The sequence below is a fragment of the Antechinus flavipes genome, chromosome 5 (genome assembly GCF_016432865.1).
Source record: "Antechinus flavipes isolate AdamAnt ecotype Samford, QLD, Australia chromosome 5, AdamAnt_v2, whole genome shotgun sequence".
NCBI classification, from domain to species: Eukaryota; Metazoa; Chordata; class Mammalia; order Dasyuromorphia; family Dasyuridae; genus Antechinus; species Antechinus flavipes.
In genome coordinates, this window is record NC_067402.1 from 11,057,349 (window position 1) to 11,074,054 (window position 16,706).

The following is a 16,706-nucleotide window of genomic DNA, read 5'->3' on the forward strand; positions in this document are numbered from 1 at the left end:
ATCTTTGGGTATAGTAGATGTGCTTATAAATAATTATGTATTCTGTGTATAAAAGTAATATATATAATATAGAGAGAGACAAATATATATGATTTGTATATATGGATTACTTTGTACACATATTTTATTATTTTTAAATTGTTTTTCAGTTGTGTCCCATTCTGCATGATCTCATTTGGGATTATCTTGGCAAAGATACTAGAGTGGTTTATCATTTCCTTCTCAAGCTCATTTTACAGATGAAGACAATAGGATAAAATGACTTGCCCAGAGTCACACAGCTAGCTGAGAACAGATTTAAACTCACAATGTTGAGTTTTCTTGACTACAGGCCTACCACTCTATCCAATAAACCAATGAGCTAAGCTTATACACATATACAGGTGTACATATAAATATATGTGTGTGAATAATTCATTGTGTTATTCATTCATAAATCAATGTACATAAACATGTATAGTATAATTGGATTACATATGATTCATATATATATATGAATCATTTCAGATGTCTATATCTGTATTTATATTTATAGAGAGAGATAACCAATGCTTGTTAGCTATGAGACATAGACAAATTTGCTTAGGTTTTAAGTACTACTGAAAGATTGCATTTTATTGGAAAGCAATTTTCCATATAAATACAATGTAATAATAAAAATGCTTAGTGTTCAGAGCTATGAATATTCATGGTATCCCAGAATTAATGCACATGGAGGTAACTCATTCTATTATCCCTGAAACTTCCTTCCATACTGTTAGTATTTTTTAAAAGGTATTTTTAAAGGAAACTGGGTCTCTAGAGATTCTTATGTGAAATGAAAGGAAATACTTTTTTCTATCAATGACACCCATCCATGCATTTGACAGAAAGTAATTAAAATGGTTTTATTTGTCATGTCCTTGTCAAAAGAACAAGATTTTTCCTAAAAACATGAAAAAATACACCAAATCTTTGCACATGATCTATCCCACTTTCCCCTGCCTCAAAAACAAAAGAAAGTTATTCTTCCTCTGAGACATGGAAGTCTTCTTCTCTCAAAACTTCCAAGCACTTCACCAAGATCAAGGCCCCAGTTAGTTCTCGCCAATGTTTAGTCACAGGATTTTTCATTCTGTCCAAAGCCAGTTGTAAATCTTGCAGCACATCCCAGTAACTTTCTCCATAATGTGCTCCCCAAGTATAAAGGAAATCATATGCAGGCTTCCACATCATCTGCAAAAAAAAAAAAAAAAAAATGGAGAAGTCATTAAATGGAAGCCGAGAACCCATTGGGAATAGGGGAAAGCAAAGTCTCATGGGAGACTTGCAAGATGGAGAATGGTGGGAATGTTTTTACCTTTTAAAAATGAATGCTTTAGGAGCAAATTGTAGCCTGACACATTACAGATGCCACGAGAGCTTTAAAAAGAGTCCAATCTTCTCCATTTCTGTTTGAAAAACCTCAGTGCTTATGCAGAGCTGGCAGGAATTCTGTAATTTGAGTGTGGCGAAGTATTGTAGGGTCCTTAGGGTCAGAAAGGCCCACTTCTGACCCATAATCTTTGAGTGCCGATGGCCTTTTACTGCTTAGCATCCTAAGCAATTCCTTTTGACGACTTGGATTCAAGTCTTCCTTTGAAACATACCAGTTATGCAAGGCTGGGCAAATCACTGAGCCTCCCACTAGCACTGGTAGGAAGCTCTCTAGAATAGAATGGACAAATCTGCTTTGAAGACTGCAGAACTGAAAAATCTCCATACAGATAGATAGGAATGAAAGGTCCATAGACTTAGAATAAAAGGAAAAACATAGTAATTATGTACAACTTGCATATTCGTGTTTTGCATGTAATAGGGCTTCGTAGGGGTACATGTGATGAAAGATAAGTTGGCTTTTATTTATTCAATGTCTTTTGAAATGTAGTCCTTTGTATGAAGCATCTAGGAACCTGCTCTTTTCCTACCAAATCTCTTGAGGGTGCAATGGAAAGGTACTTAATATTGCACATCATTTTATGCAATCACAATTTAATAAATAATCCATTGGATCTGACCAAATGAAAGCAATTCTCTGATTCCCTAAAAACAAGTGATGGGAGACTGTTATTCCATTGGGGGATCAGTGGACTGCTTTAAGTCCCCTCCCCCCTTCAGGGCACTCTGCCCAGCACCTGACCGACCCAATGACATCACCGTTTCCATAGTGATCTGATGGCGTCAAAGAACCTCACACACAAAGTGAGGATGTCATGGTAACCACGGCAACCAGACTTCCAGTGAGGCTAGAGACAAAGACAGGCCAAATAAGACAAATTGTAAAACATGAAAAGAAAAATGATTTCGAATTTATGTTGGGGAGACGAGGGCTGAGGAAGCAGAAAGCTTCTCTGAGGCAAATAATGAGAATGCCAACTTTGTCCCTGATGCTTCTCTAACTAAGGTCGCTCTTCTCACTCAGACATTTGTCCCACTGGCAAAAGGCAGACTCTCCCAAACTATGAAAGTTAAAATGGGATATGAGGTGGCTCAGCACAGGGGATCCATCAACAGGAAAGGACAAAGAGAAGGAAACCCTAAGCATCAGTGAACCCTTCCCTCCTCTTGAGCCCCATATGCTCCCATGGTTTAGGGACAGAAAACAAGACACCCAGTGAACGCTGCTGGTGTAAATGGCAGGCCCTGGGTTCGTCAGCTGACTGCTGATTCACCATACTCAATGGCAGTATCCCTGCCACACACAGCACTGATGCCATAGGCTTGACTCAGGGGTGGAGGGGAGGTGAAGAGAAGAGTGGACAATAGTAAAAAGTCATCCTACTAACTGAGACCCCTCATAAACAGGCTAGCTAATAACCAAGATCTTCAAAAAAACAGGACATGAACATGATCATTCATTAATATTAGATCAATAGAATGGAATAGTTTAAACCAAACTATAGGTATAAAATTATATCATTACTAAGTATTCTCTGTATTTTCCAGGAGCAACCTTAGGCATATTTTCTAGTTTATGGGTTTTGAAAATTCAAATGATTGGTTTGCTTCATCTGACCATCAGAGGAATTGAAAATCTTTTTTTCCACAGTTTGTTTTTATCTCAAAATAGCAAAAAGAAAATAATGTGACCACAGAATATCGCCTCTTCCCCACAGCTAAGAATTTTACTGCTGTTCTTGTTTACTATTAGGTTATATGTCTCTCTTCTACAGTGGGATGTTTAGAATTAATCCACTTTTTGTGCATCAGCTTTCATTGGAGTAGGGGGACTCCTGGTGGCAAAATTCCCTTCACTAATACAGTTTAGGAACTCATAATTTGTCCATCTATCCATCCGTCAATTTTTACTATGGGTCTCCTATGTGCCCAGACACTGTGCTTAGTCCTGGGGAGTGGTGTGTCTCTTCAAAATTATTCCATCATGTTCCTATGGATTTAGATGCATTTACTCAAATTACTCAGAGCTAATTTTCTTGGGAAAATCTAGAAACAAGAAAAGGAAGGTCCACATCCTTCAGGACACTTCCTTCAAACTGTGGAAAAAAAGATTTTCAATTCCTCTGATGGTCAGATGAAGCAAACCAATCATCTGAATTTTCAAAACCCATAAACTAGAAAATATGCCTAAGGTTGCTCCTGGAAAATACAGAGAATACTTAGTAATGATATAATTTTATACCTATAGTTTGGTTTAAACTATTCCATTCTATTGATCTAATATTAATGAATGATCATGTTCATGTCCTGTTTTTTTTGAAGATCTTGGTTATTAGCTAGCCTGTTCAGTGTGAGTTCAGTGACTTTGGTTCCAGTCCATGTTTTGTACCTTTGCAGGTTCCTACAATTGCATAGTGCAGTGATATCACACTGGCATAAAAATCTTAACAAAGATTTTCACAACACAATACTTCCAAGTTGAGAGAGATCTTAGAACTTGTCTGAACCAGGAGCTCATAATCAAAGATCTATCAATTTTTGATAGATAGATATACCTGTACATATTTATAGATAGATAGATATAGAGAGAACTCTTTTGATATAGTTTCCTTAACAATCTTATTTTTTGTATTTTTATGCAGCTAAAAGCATTATTCTCTGAAGGGATTCATAGACTACATGAGACTGCTAAGGTTTCCAAGACACACAAAAAAATGAAGCTCTTCCAGCTAATAAGAATCCTATCACTCTGAAGACAAGGAGGCAAGAGCCTCTGGTTGAAGATCTCAGGGTAGGGAGAAGGAGGGTGAGGAGCTACTGACTACCAAAGGAGCCCCTTCCACTCACTTCTAGAGAGGGCTTGTGATGAGAATTTTCCTTCCATCAAGCCCACATATCAGGCCTTTCACTTACTTCCATTCATGATGTTAGTTAAAGGGGACAGATATATTGTGTCTTTAGCTGTGAGATTATGCGTGTTTGGCTTTCTGGAGGACTGAACACTGGGATAATATTTGTGATGATAGTCCTAGGGAGACAATGTGACTAAAATAACCTCCTACTGTCTAAAGATGTGATTTGAAAGCGCTTACAGGAATAGTTTGGTAATAGGAAATTGGGACTGCCATATTGGCCTCAAGAATCCACCCTACTGCTCGGAAAGGAGGATGAAGATAAGGAGGAGAAGGAAGAGGAAAGTGAGAAGATGGGAGAAGTAACATTTCTATAGCAAAGTAAGGTCTTTGGCTCACTTTACAAATTTCATCTCATTTCATCCTCACAACTCAGTGAAGAAATAACTATTATTATCCCCATTTTACAGATAAGGAAAGTGAGGTTGAGAAAAGTTATTTACTCAGTGCCACAGAGTTGATACTCATTTCCAATACCCTAATCATGGTACCATCTATATATCACCAAGAATAATAGAAACACTATGTTTTTATTCAGATATTATCTTATTTCTGTTTCTATATCCCTAACAATGAGCTCAGTGGCCGAATACTTAACAAAGCTTGTTGAATTAAAGATTGCTAAAGTTCAATGTCATGTAAAAGTCCTCATTGTTCCAGGCTGTCCTTACAAGATACTGATTTTAAAGATTGTCATGTCTAACCAGATTGCACATCTCTACCTCAGTGCTAAGGTAAAACTGCTATTTTTTTTTTAATCTCACAGGTAAGGGCAAGAAATCTACTCCAGGAAAAGATTTTGCCTTCCTTCCCAAGGGCCCTCATGTTACTAAAAGATATTTCAGAGATCAGTGGAGTGGTGTAGAGATCAGGCCTACAACACTGTAGCAAGATGGCAGTTCATCATGTCTGACATGAAAGGTTGGTGTTGGCCAATTAGTTTCTAGTGTATCTGAGATTGCTTCAGTCAGAGGCAGAGGAGATGACCACAGGTAACTTCTCCCAGGCAGCAGACTTGACACTTTTCATGGCTTCCACAGCTGCCACAGAATGCCCTGAGGCACCTTCCTTCCTACAACAACCCAAACTTCTGATCCTTCCATTAAATATACACGGGTGATATCAATGATGGCAATCCTAGTTTGAGGGAGATAGGATGGCCATTTCTCAATGTCAGCATTAGTAGGAAGGGTAACAGGATGTTCTGAAACAACACAGCATCCACTTGAGAGGTATCTGGCTTCTGGCTAATTCCATGGATGTTAGAGCTTCATGAGCCAGTCTGAGTGAGACTGAGTGGCCAGCTCTGGGAAATCCAAAGAATCATGGATGGGAAAATCAGATAAAGTTTCTAAGGGAGTTAGAATCCTAAGGGGGATTCATCATCTAACTTCCTTTGGGGGCATTCAGAGAAAGAATCATCCTCAGATTAGTGCCTTAGATAATGCTAAGAATCTCATCATCATTATTCATAATTTCATTACTGTCAATAACCTCAGCCATGACATAGACTGGAAATCATCTCCCCCCCAATCCCACCATTGCAAATGTATGTGAACTGAAGTTAGGATTTTCACATAATGAGCTGGAAGAAAATTCAGTTGTCTTCTAGCTCTCCTCATTACTATAAACTTAAATTCACTTCATGGTCGTTTCCACCCTTACCTTCTCTAGTGGGGACTAGAGATAAGCCTAATTTTTCTACCAGGTAACATATCTTCAAATACTTGAACACAAATTGCCTGCCCCACTCCCATATCTTCTCTATTCCAAGCTAAACATTCCCCCTTCTTTCATCTAATGCTCCAGGGTCATGATCTTGGGCCTTCAATACCATAAATGCCCTCTTCTAGACTCTCTCCTGCATAGTATAATCATTATTAATGATAATAATTATAGATAAATTTATATAACTCTTACACATATCAGAAATTAAGTGCTGTACAAATATTATCTCATTTTATCCTCACAACAATCCTGGAGAGTAGATGCTGGAAGGAAACTGAGGCAAACAGCAATTAAGTGACTCACCTAGACTTGCTGCATAGTTGGCAAGTAGCCGGGGACATATTTGAAGTCAGGTCTTCCTGACACTAGGTCTCATATTCTTATCTACTGAGTCATCTAAAATCTAAGGTACAGAACAGAACTCGGTAATATGAACAATGGCCTCAGTGTGTATTCAATTAGCCAAAGAGACAAAAAAACAGGAAACCTGCACTAGTATGGCAACACAGAAGCCAAATGGAGAGAATTTAATGTGAGAAGAAAGCCAGTTTTCAAAGCTTCAGAGATAGTGGAAAAGGAAAAACCTGAGAAAATGCTAGTGGAGTTAATAATTATGTTAAAAGGAAAGGCTGGTGGCACAATGATCAAGCTTCAGACTAGATATTTGACCCGGTCAAGTCACTTAACCCTATTTGTCTTAGTTCCTTAGTTGTCAAATGAGACAGAGAAGAAAATGGGAAACCACTGCAGTATCTTTGCCAAGAAATCCCCAAATGGGATCATGAAAAGTCTAACATGACTGAAAAATGACTAAACAAAAACTGGCTTAAAGACCTTTGAGAAGTGGAACTAAAGCCAGAACATATTTGAGATAGTTAGGAAGAAACATAGGCAGAAAGGAGAGCTCTCTCATTGTACGGGTCTGGTTATGAAAGGAATAAGGGAAATTAGATCAGCAGGGCAAAGGGTTTACATGAAGGTCTGTTCCCAGCTAAAGAAAATCTGTACATTTATTCATGAATCAGAAGAAACCAGAGGATTTTGAGTAGCCAAAGTCCCAGAGATGGTAATGATGGTGATAAAAAGTATACTATTTAATAATTTAATGATTAAGAGTAATTAACAATATTAATCTTTGTCGCGTATTGCAGGGAAGGAATGATTCCACCTTCTTTCTAGCCTTTTGATCAGAACCAGAGGCACTAGGGGGAAAGTAGAATAGCCTTTGGAAGGCAAGATGTATACAAATAAAGCCATGAGAAACAATATAAGAGAACCTATTTAAGTGCCAAAGTATGAGGTAAAGATAAGTTGTCCTTGTGAGCAAGGGATGAGTGATAAAACAAAGAACTCTATGAAAACCATCAATTCTTTGGAGCCAATGGGAAAACATTGAGCTTTCCTTTGTTTACCAAAAATTCTTTTAGGCCTTAAACTAAGTTGGTCTAAGTCATGTCTGAATTAGGAAAAAATGATGCTTACATTGAAACAAGATGTAGTTATATTAATACTTCACCTGATGGTATTTTACAGCTTATAAAGTACTTCATCTGAGACATTGGGAGCATCATCATTATCACTTTTTTTGATTATTTATAGTTTTTGGCCCTGGGCGATCTAGCATTTTTTTTCTGTTTCTTGAGTGAGGATGTAAATGGAGTGCTCATCAAATTTCCCTGTGCCACAAAGCTTGGAGGATGACCTAACCTTATTCTAGGATCAGAGCTGGTCCCTGTACAGACTAGGAAATACAGTCATATAGTCATTCATAGGGTACATCTGTACCCAGCCACATCTGTAGGCTGGGATTAAAACTCAGGTATTCTGCTCCCAAATTCAGAGTATTTTCCATCACACTATGATTTCTTCATTGAATGGGATGGAAACTGGAATCCCAAATAATGATATAAGCTTAGACATGGAAACAAATTTAACATAGGGAATTTAAGCAAACAGGATTTTGTTTGAAAGATTTGTAATTTCTTCAAAGCAAGGAATTTTGGGTGGGAATCAAGGGTGACCAGATTTCTATCACCACTTCAGAGTGTGAACCAATCATAGCTCAGTAAATAAGTCACGATTAGCTGTATGAACAAAAGAAAGATAAAGTACTTGCTCAGACACTTCCACAGGTACGAAGTATTAGAGGTGGGGGATTAAATTTGTCTTCCACTCTCTAAACCTAGATTTCACTCACGGACTCTGTATTGTACTTAGAAATAAATGTAAAATTCTACCCGTTTATTTAAAAAACAATAAGGAAGGTACAATTACAATGTAATACATGTGAAAGAAATCTGGAAGTTTCAAGGAACTTTAGGTTCAATGTAAGTCAACAGTATGATATGGCTATTGAAAAGCTCAACCTTTTGCATTGGAAAGGACAAAGCAAAAGTAATTAACAGAGTCTGTGCTCAAGCTGAGTAAGCAGCTCCTAAGAACTTGATGATCAGGTCACCTGGGTCTGATTCACTACATCACTGGATGCTGAAAGAAGTGACAGATGTGATTACCAGGACACCATCAGCGATGCTTGAAAAATGGAAAACAGGAAAAGTACCACAATAATGGAAAAGGGAAAATAGTCTCCTGATTTACAAAAAGAGAAAAGAATAAAGTCTACCAACTAGAGGCCAGAGAGCTAGATTTTGATTTCTGGGAAACTTTTTGAAAGGGTCATTGAAAAGAGTGTTGAACATCTCAAAAAGGAAGCAAACAGCCAATTGGGTTTCATCAAGAGCAGGTCATGACAGACCAACCTTATTTTCTTATGGACAATATTATCCACTTGTACATGAGAGCCATCCTATGCACATAGTTTACTTACTTACTTTAGCAGAGATTTTGACGAAATATTTCATTTTATTCTGAATACTCTATCAATCAAATGCAGACCTTGTCCACTATCGGAATGTCATCTCAGAGTTCAGAAATAGGAGTGACAGATAGAAGGTATAGGGAACCAGATTATAACGTGATGCTAGGGAACAGAAAGCTCCAAACCATTAGAGCTCTGACAGGTAGGGAAACTAAAGTTCAATGACCCAACTTCATATGATTAAGTGATTACTGAATCAAGAATTAAACCCAGAACATATTCTCTCTGATAAAGGTATTAGGGGATAGCAAGAGACATTTTACAACAAATATGAGTTCTTTGTTCTTTTCCAATTTTGTTTTCCCCATTCTCCTTCTTACCAAGAAGGGAAGGATCAAAAATAAAATGTGACATTTAAAATTAAGTACCAGCAACTACCTTCATGACTTTGCTCAAGTCAATACAACTAAGCCTTTGTTTTAAAGTTCCTATCTTTTTATTTTATTTTAATAATAGCTTTTAATATTCAAACTTTCAAATTTTCATTTTTTTAAATTTCCAAACATGTAAAAATAATTTTCAACATTTACCCTTGTAAAGCCCTTTACTGCAAGTTTTTCTCCCTTTCTTCCCCCAAGCTCTCTCCCCTAGACAGCAAACAACCCAATATGTTAAGTATGTACAGTTTTTCTATACATATTTCCACATTTATTATCCTGCACAAGAAAAATCAGAGCAGAAAGGGAAAAATGAGACTGAAAATGGAAAAAAGCAAGCAAACAACAACAAAAAAAGGTGCAAATGCTATGTTTTGTTCCACATTCAATTTTCATAGACCTCTCTCTGGAAGCAGATGACTCTCTCCAACACAAGTCAATTGGAGAGCTGAATTACTTCATTATTGAAAAAAGCCAACTCCATCAGAGTTGATCATCACATAATCTTGTTGCTGTGAACAATGTTAATGTTCTCTTGGTTCTACTCACTTCACCTTCCATCAGTTCATGCAAGACTCCCCAGGCCATTCTGAAATTATTCTGGTTATCTTTTCTTCTACAATAATAATATTCTATTACATCCATATAATACAACTTATTCAGCTGTTCTCTAACTCATGGGCATTCGGTCAGTTTCCAATTCCTTACCACTACAAAAAGGGTTACTACTAATATTTTTGCACATGTGGGTCCTTTTCCCTTTTGTAGGATCTCTTTGGAATACAGACCCAGTAGAGATGCATCTGGATCAAAGGAAATGCGCAGTTTAATACCCCTTTGGACATAGTTCCAAATTGCTCTCCATAATGGTTCGATAAGGTCACAATTCCACCAATAATGTATTAGTGGCCTAGTTTTTTCCATATCCCCTCCAACATTTTTCATTATATTTTCCTGTCATCTTAGTCAAGCTGAAAGGTGTGTAGTGGTACCTCAGAGTTGTCTTCATTTGCATTTCTCTAAGCAATAGTGATTTAGAGAATTTTTTTTCTTATGACTAGAAATGGTTTTAATTTCTTCATCTAAAATTATCTATTCATATCCTTTGATGATCTTTCAATTGGAAAATGGCTTGTAGTTTTCTAAATTTAATCAATTATCTATACATTTTAGAAAGGAGGCATTTATCAGAAATTTTGAATGCAAAAATTTTCTCAGTTTTCAGCTTCCCTTATATTCTTGGCTGCAATGGTTTTGTTTGTTAAACAAAACTTTTTTTTAATTTAATATAATCAAAATTATCAATTTTGCATTTCATAATGTTATTTAATTCTTCTTTGGTCATAAATTCCTTCCTTCACAGATCTATTTGTTCTCCTAATTTTCTTATAGCATTACCCTTTATGTCTAAATTGTGAACCCATGTAGGCCTTTTCTCAGTATAAGGTATTAAATATTGTTCAGTGCCTAGTTTTTGTCACACTATTTTCCAATTTTTCCCAATAATTTTTGTCAAATAGTGAGTTCTTTTCCCAGAACCTGGAGTCTTTGGGCTTATCAAAACTAGATAACTACAGTTATTGACTATTGTATTTTGTGAGCCTAACCTATTCCACTGATCAACTACTCTACTTAGCTGGTACCAAATGGTTTTGATGACTGCCATTTTTAATGAATGATCTGAGCTATATGGCCTCTAAAGTCCCTTTTATCCATGACTCTATCTTGGCATGCTGGTAAGCTGCAAATGGGAATGTGTGAAAGTCAGTTCAAACTGTCTCAAAAGAGCCAATATTAAAAATTTTCAGCATTGGCATGTATACCTCAAAAATTGGTAAATATCACAAAAAGGCTTTGATTTATTATTGTGTTGACTTAATAAAGTTTTGGAGAAAATAATAATAAACTTGAAATCATGTCGTATATACAAATCCCTTTCCTGCAATTCCCACCTCCCAAAGAGCCAGTAGTTAAACATATATGTGCATACCCTTGGCTGAGTATGTATGTGGTAGGAAAAGGGAGGATGAGTGGGGTACAGAAATAAAAATTAAGGAAAGATGTATATGTGTGTGTGTATATATATATATGTACATACAGAGATATATATATATATATATATATATATATATATATATATATATATATATATATATATATATATATATATATATATATATGTATGTAAGTGTGTGTATATGTGTGTGTGTGTGTTGTATTCTGGAGGTATAGCTAAGATGGCAGAGAAAAGGCAAGAACAATACAAATTCTTCCACAAACTTCTCCAAATACCTTTAAATAATGATTCTAAATAAATTCTAGAGCATCAGAATCTACAAAAAGATGGAGTGAAACAATTTTCTAGCCTAGGACAACTTGGAAGATCAGCATGATCTCCCAAGGTCTGTCTCACTTGGGTGAGAATAAGGAATGAATCAGCACAGCCCTGATCTCAACAACTCAGGAGCAGGCTTTGGGAACCACTGAATCAGCAACAGTGATGGCAGCTTCTGGAGCTCTCAGTCAACAGATGATAAATGGGTCAAACAACTGGTCAAAAAGAGATTACAGGTTTCTTTTTGTTAGCACTGAGGCAGGACTCTTGCTTTGTCCATACTCAGATTGGATATAAACTCTGAGTAGCAGTTCCAGGGCAAGAAGGAACACAAGCATACCACAGCTTGCAACAACATGGGAGCAAAGATCCTCCTTATACTTCCAGGCCAGAAAAAAAGTACATGTGGTTGCTCAAAGACAGAGAATTGCCCAGGAAAATAATAAACATCTTCTCTTAGATCATACCACCTTAGAAAAAACTGAAGTACCTCTGAAAACAGCTGCACAAAACCCCTGAAGCTTGGGACAATGCACACTCCACCATAGAAGCAAAGTGCAAATTTAACAAACTTAAAAGTCAAATTATAGGCTGGGGAAATGCGCAAACAACAGAAAAAGATCCTGATCATTGAAACTTACTTATCATAGTGGCAAGTGAGATCAAAACACAGACTCAGAAGAAGATAACAAAGTTAACACTCCTACATCCAAAGCCTCCAAGAAAAATGTTTTCATGCCATAGAGAAGCTCAAAATGATATTTAAAATCAAGTAAGAGAGGTAGAAAAAAAAATTGGGAAGAGAAATGAGAGTGATACAAGAAAATCATGAAAAACAAGCCAACATCTTGGTAAGGAAACACAAAAATTACTGAAGAAAATAATATCTTAAAAATCACATAAGCCTAACTTGGAAAGAAAGTACAAAGAGCCAATAAAGAGAAGAAGATCTTAAAATTGGCCAAAAGGGAAGAAAATCCACTAGAGAAAAAAACTCCTTTAAAGTAGAATTTTCCAGATGGAAAAGGAGATATGAATGCTTATTGAAGAAAATAATTCCTTTAAAATTAGAACTGGGAAAATGAAAGCTTTATGAGAAATCAAGAAACAGTAAAACAAAATCAAAAGAATGAAAAAATAAAAGATTGTGAAATATCTCATTGGAAAAACAACTGACATGGAAAATGGATCTAGGAGAGAAAGTTTAAAAATATTGGACTACATGGAAGCCATGATTTTTACAAAGAGCCTTGCCATCTTTCAAATAATTGACAAAGAAAACTGTTTTAATATTCTAGAAACAAAGGGTAAAATTGAAATTGAAAGAACCTACCCATAACTTTCTGAAAGAGATCCCAAAATGAAAACTCCCAGAAACATATTAAAGAGCTTCCAGTTCAAGGAGAAAATATTGCAAGCAGTCAGAAACAAATAATAAAAGTAATGTGGTGCCAAAGTGAAGATAACATAAGATTTATCAGCTTCTACATTACAGGATTAAAAGTCTTGGAATATGATATTCTGGAGAACTAATGAGTTAGGATTATGACCAAGAATTACTTAGCCAGCAAAACTGAGAATAATCCTCCAGGGGGGAAATGATATTCGGTGAAATAAAGGATTTCAAGCATTCTTGATGAAAATACCAGAGCTGAATAGAAAATTTGACTTTCAAATGTAAGACTCTAGAGAAGTGTGAATAGGAAAGTGAAATCATAAGGAACTTTATAAGCTTTAACTGTTTACATTCCTACAAAGGAAAACATCAATTGTAACTCAAAAAAACTTTCTCATTATTCGAAGAAACTTTATATATGGAGTGAGAGACAGAGAAAGATGGAGAAAAAAAACAGAAAGAGAAAGACAGAGAGAGAGAAAGAGAGGGGAGGGGCAAGGAGAGGACACAGTTGTTAGTTGAATGAAGGGTGAGAGAGGAATATCCTGGGAGAAAGGAAAAGGGAAAGGTATCATACATAAAAGAAGCGAGAAAAGCCTTTTACAGTAGAAAGGAGGAAGGGAAAGTAAGGAAGAATGAATGAATATTGCTCTCACCATAATTGGCTCAAACAGGGAATAACATACACACTCATTTGAGTCAAAAAAAATAAAAGAAAATGTAAAATAGATAATTTTGATTACATAAAATTAAAAAGGTTTTGCACAAACAAAACCATTGGAAGGAAAATTATAAGGAAAGCAGAAAAACGAGGATGTGGATAAGATTTTTAATAAGTGTATCTGATAAAGGCCTCATTGCTCAAATATATTGAGAATTGAGTCAGAATTATGAAAGTATAAGTTATTTCATAATTAATAATCAAAGGAAATGAACAAGTGGTTTTTAAAGAAATCAAAGCTTTCTATGGTCATATGAAAAAGTGCTCTAAATCATTTTTGATTAGAGAAGTGTAAATTAAAACAACTGTGAAGTACCTCCTCACACATATGAGATTAGTTTATTTGATCAAAAAAAAAAAAAAGAAGGGGGGGGAGAAAGAAAAAGAAAATGATAAATGTTGAAGAAGATGTGGGAAAATGAGAACACAATTTTCTTTGACCTGGCCTGTGGGCTTCAGAGGATAAATAAAATATTATAGGAATCATTTAATAGCAATTGATAATGTGCAAAATTAAGACAAGAGTATACAGTAACAGTCTGTTACTTTTTTTTTTACTTTTTACTTTTTTAAGATCAAAGCAAGATAAAACAAAAGAAATGCTAAAGATTTCTCAGTTTAGAATTATTCATTTCAACTCAGTACAGAATCATTAGCTAATGCACCAGATATTGAAGAACACTGCAGATAAAGGCAATTTAAGCTTAGACATTATATTTCTTTTGCTTTTAAAATTAGAATAGAGGAGAGAGTATAGTTGGCTTAAACTCCTTTTAAATAATTACAATTTGATATATTCAGAGATTAATCCACCTAAATCCCTCATGCAATAAACACAATGAATAAAGGCTTTTTAAAAATGTTTCACTAGTTATAACATTAAGATGACATAGGAGTTTTATTACAGTAAAAGCTCACATTTGCATAGCAATTTATAGCTGACAGAGAGGTTTGCTCCCAATACATACACTTTCTATCCTCCCCAACACTTTTTTCCTCCAAATCTTCCTTTAATATCCTCAGTTCAGTCTTCGGTTTCCACTTTAGCCTAGTTGCTTTCCTATATATATTACTACTACATCTGTTCCTGCTTCAACTTTTGCTGTTCCTGCTGCTGCTACTGCTTCACTAAGTCAGTGGTGTATTATAATTATTCCGTATTACAGATGACAAAACTGACAAGTGATATGAATTCTCTTAGGTTAAGGGATCATTAAAAGCAGGGATAGGATTTGAACTCAGGTATCCTGTTTTCCCAGGATAGGAATATCTGCCTTATACCAAAGATATCAGACCCACAACCTTCAGACCTTATGGCTTCCTGAGCGAGTGAAACCTGAATCTAATTTAAAAATATTTGGGAAATGTTTAACAAAATTGATAAAAATATACTCCAACACAGATCATATTAATTTGTGGTTTCTAAGTCAATATGTGGCCACGGGAATCTCTTTCTGTGTGAGTTTGACACTACAACCCTACATTATAATATTGATCTTTACTAGTCATTGATAAGGTTTATAGAGTTTTGTATCACAAGACAAACTTAATCATTACTTTAAATAAATATGCTTATGACTAGATGTGTTCACAGTTGGACCCACTCACTCTCACTCTCCCCAAATAGAGCCTCTAGATTAGTAGCTTCTTGATTTACCTTAATAATAATGTCATCTTTCAAAAAGCAGAGGAACCCATTTAAAAAGAATACATATTTTGGAATTTTTTTTTTCACAACAAGAAGAAAATGTTTATTCAGATGGAATGATAGCTTAGGAAATGGGGGTAAGAGTATATTCCATCTTAGAATCTATGATTGAAAGAGGAAATCTAGCTATAATAAGAAACATTCTAAATTTCAAGAAAATAGACTTGTTTTCAGAAAAAGGAGAGAGGGCCCTATAACCTAAAATTTTACAGAAAAGGCAACTCTTTTAAAAACACTACTATTAACTTACTCTTTTTTTTAACTTTTGAGTTCCAAATTCTCTCTTCTTATGATCCCTCACCTGTCCATTAAGAAAGCAAGCAAAATGACATCAATTATATATATGAAATTATGCAAAACATTTCCATGTTGCCAAAAAAGCAAGAAAAATAAACTCATTGAGAGTTGATAACTGGACAGTGTTGCTATTAATGTGTTCACCTGATTCTTTCCATATCACATTGCATTGGTTCATATTTGTCTCTTTTTTAATATTATTTTATTTTTTCAATTTACATATAGTTTTCAACATTCATTTTTCTAAGACTTTGAGTTCCAAGTTTTTTTCTCCCTTCCTTCCTTATCTCCCCCATCCCAAAGAGAGCAAATAATCTGATATGTGCAGTCATTTTAAACTTATTTTCACAAGTCATGTTGTGAAAGATCAGAACAAAGTGGAAAAAGCACAAGAAAGGAAACAACAATAAAAGGTGAATAATGTCTGTTTTGCTCCACATTCAGTCTCCATAGGTCTTTTTTCAGATGCAGATGGCATTTTCCATTATAAATCTGTTGGAATTTCTTGATTCGAGTTCATATAATTTACAGACATTTGAAATCCACTTGCTCATCATTTCTTATAGCACAGTAATATTCCATTACAATTCTATATCACAAGTTGTTCATCCATTTCCCAACAGATGAACATTTAACATTTCCAATTCTTTGCCACTATAAAGAGAGCTGCTATAAATATCTTTGTGCAAATGGCTTCTTTCTTCTCCCTCCCCCCACCTTTTCAAAATATCTTTGGGATACAAACCTAGTAGTGATATTGCTGGATCAAAGAATATGCACATGCACAGTCTGATTATCCTTCGACCATAGTTTTATGGTTGAAATAGTTCACAACTCCATTGTCAATGCATTAGAGTCTCTATTTTCTACATTCCCTCCAGCATTCATTATTTTGTTTTTCTTTCATGTTAGTCAACCTTAATTATGTAAGATATTAA

The 16,706-nt window shown here is 35.4% G+C and overlaps 1 protein-coding gene across 4 annotated transcripts in view; it reads right to left on the reverse strand.

Moving 5' to 3' along the window:
* Positions 1 to 861: 861 nt before the first annotated feature.
* The window catches only part of MACC1 (MET transcriptional regulator MACC1), a 78,331-nt gene continuing 62,486 nt past the window's right edge, over positions 862 to 16,706 (reverse strand). For all 4 annotated transcript variants that reach the window (XM_052001183.1, XM_052001180.1, XM_052001181.1 and 1 more), the window contains one exon: positions 862 to 1,215. In XM_052001183.1, the coding sequence (XP_051857143.1) occupies positions 1,003 to 1,215 (213 nt within the window). In that variant the 3' untranslated portion in view covers positions 862 to 1,002. The remainder of the gene's footprint in view (positions 1,216 to 16,706) is intronic.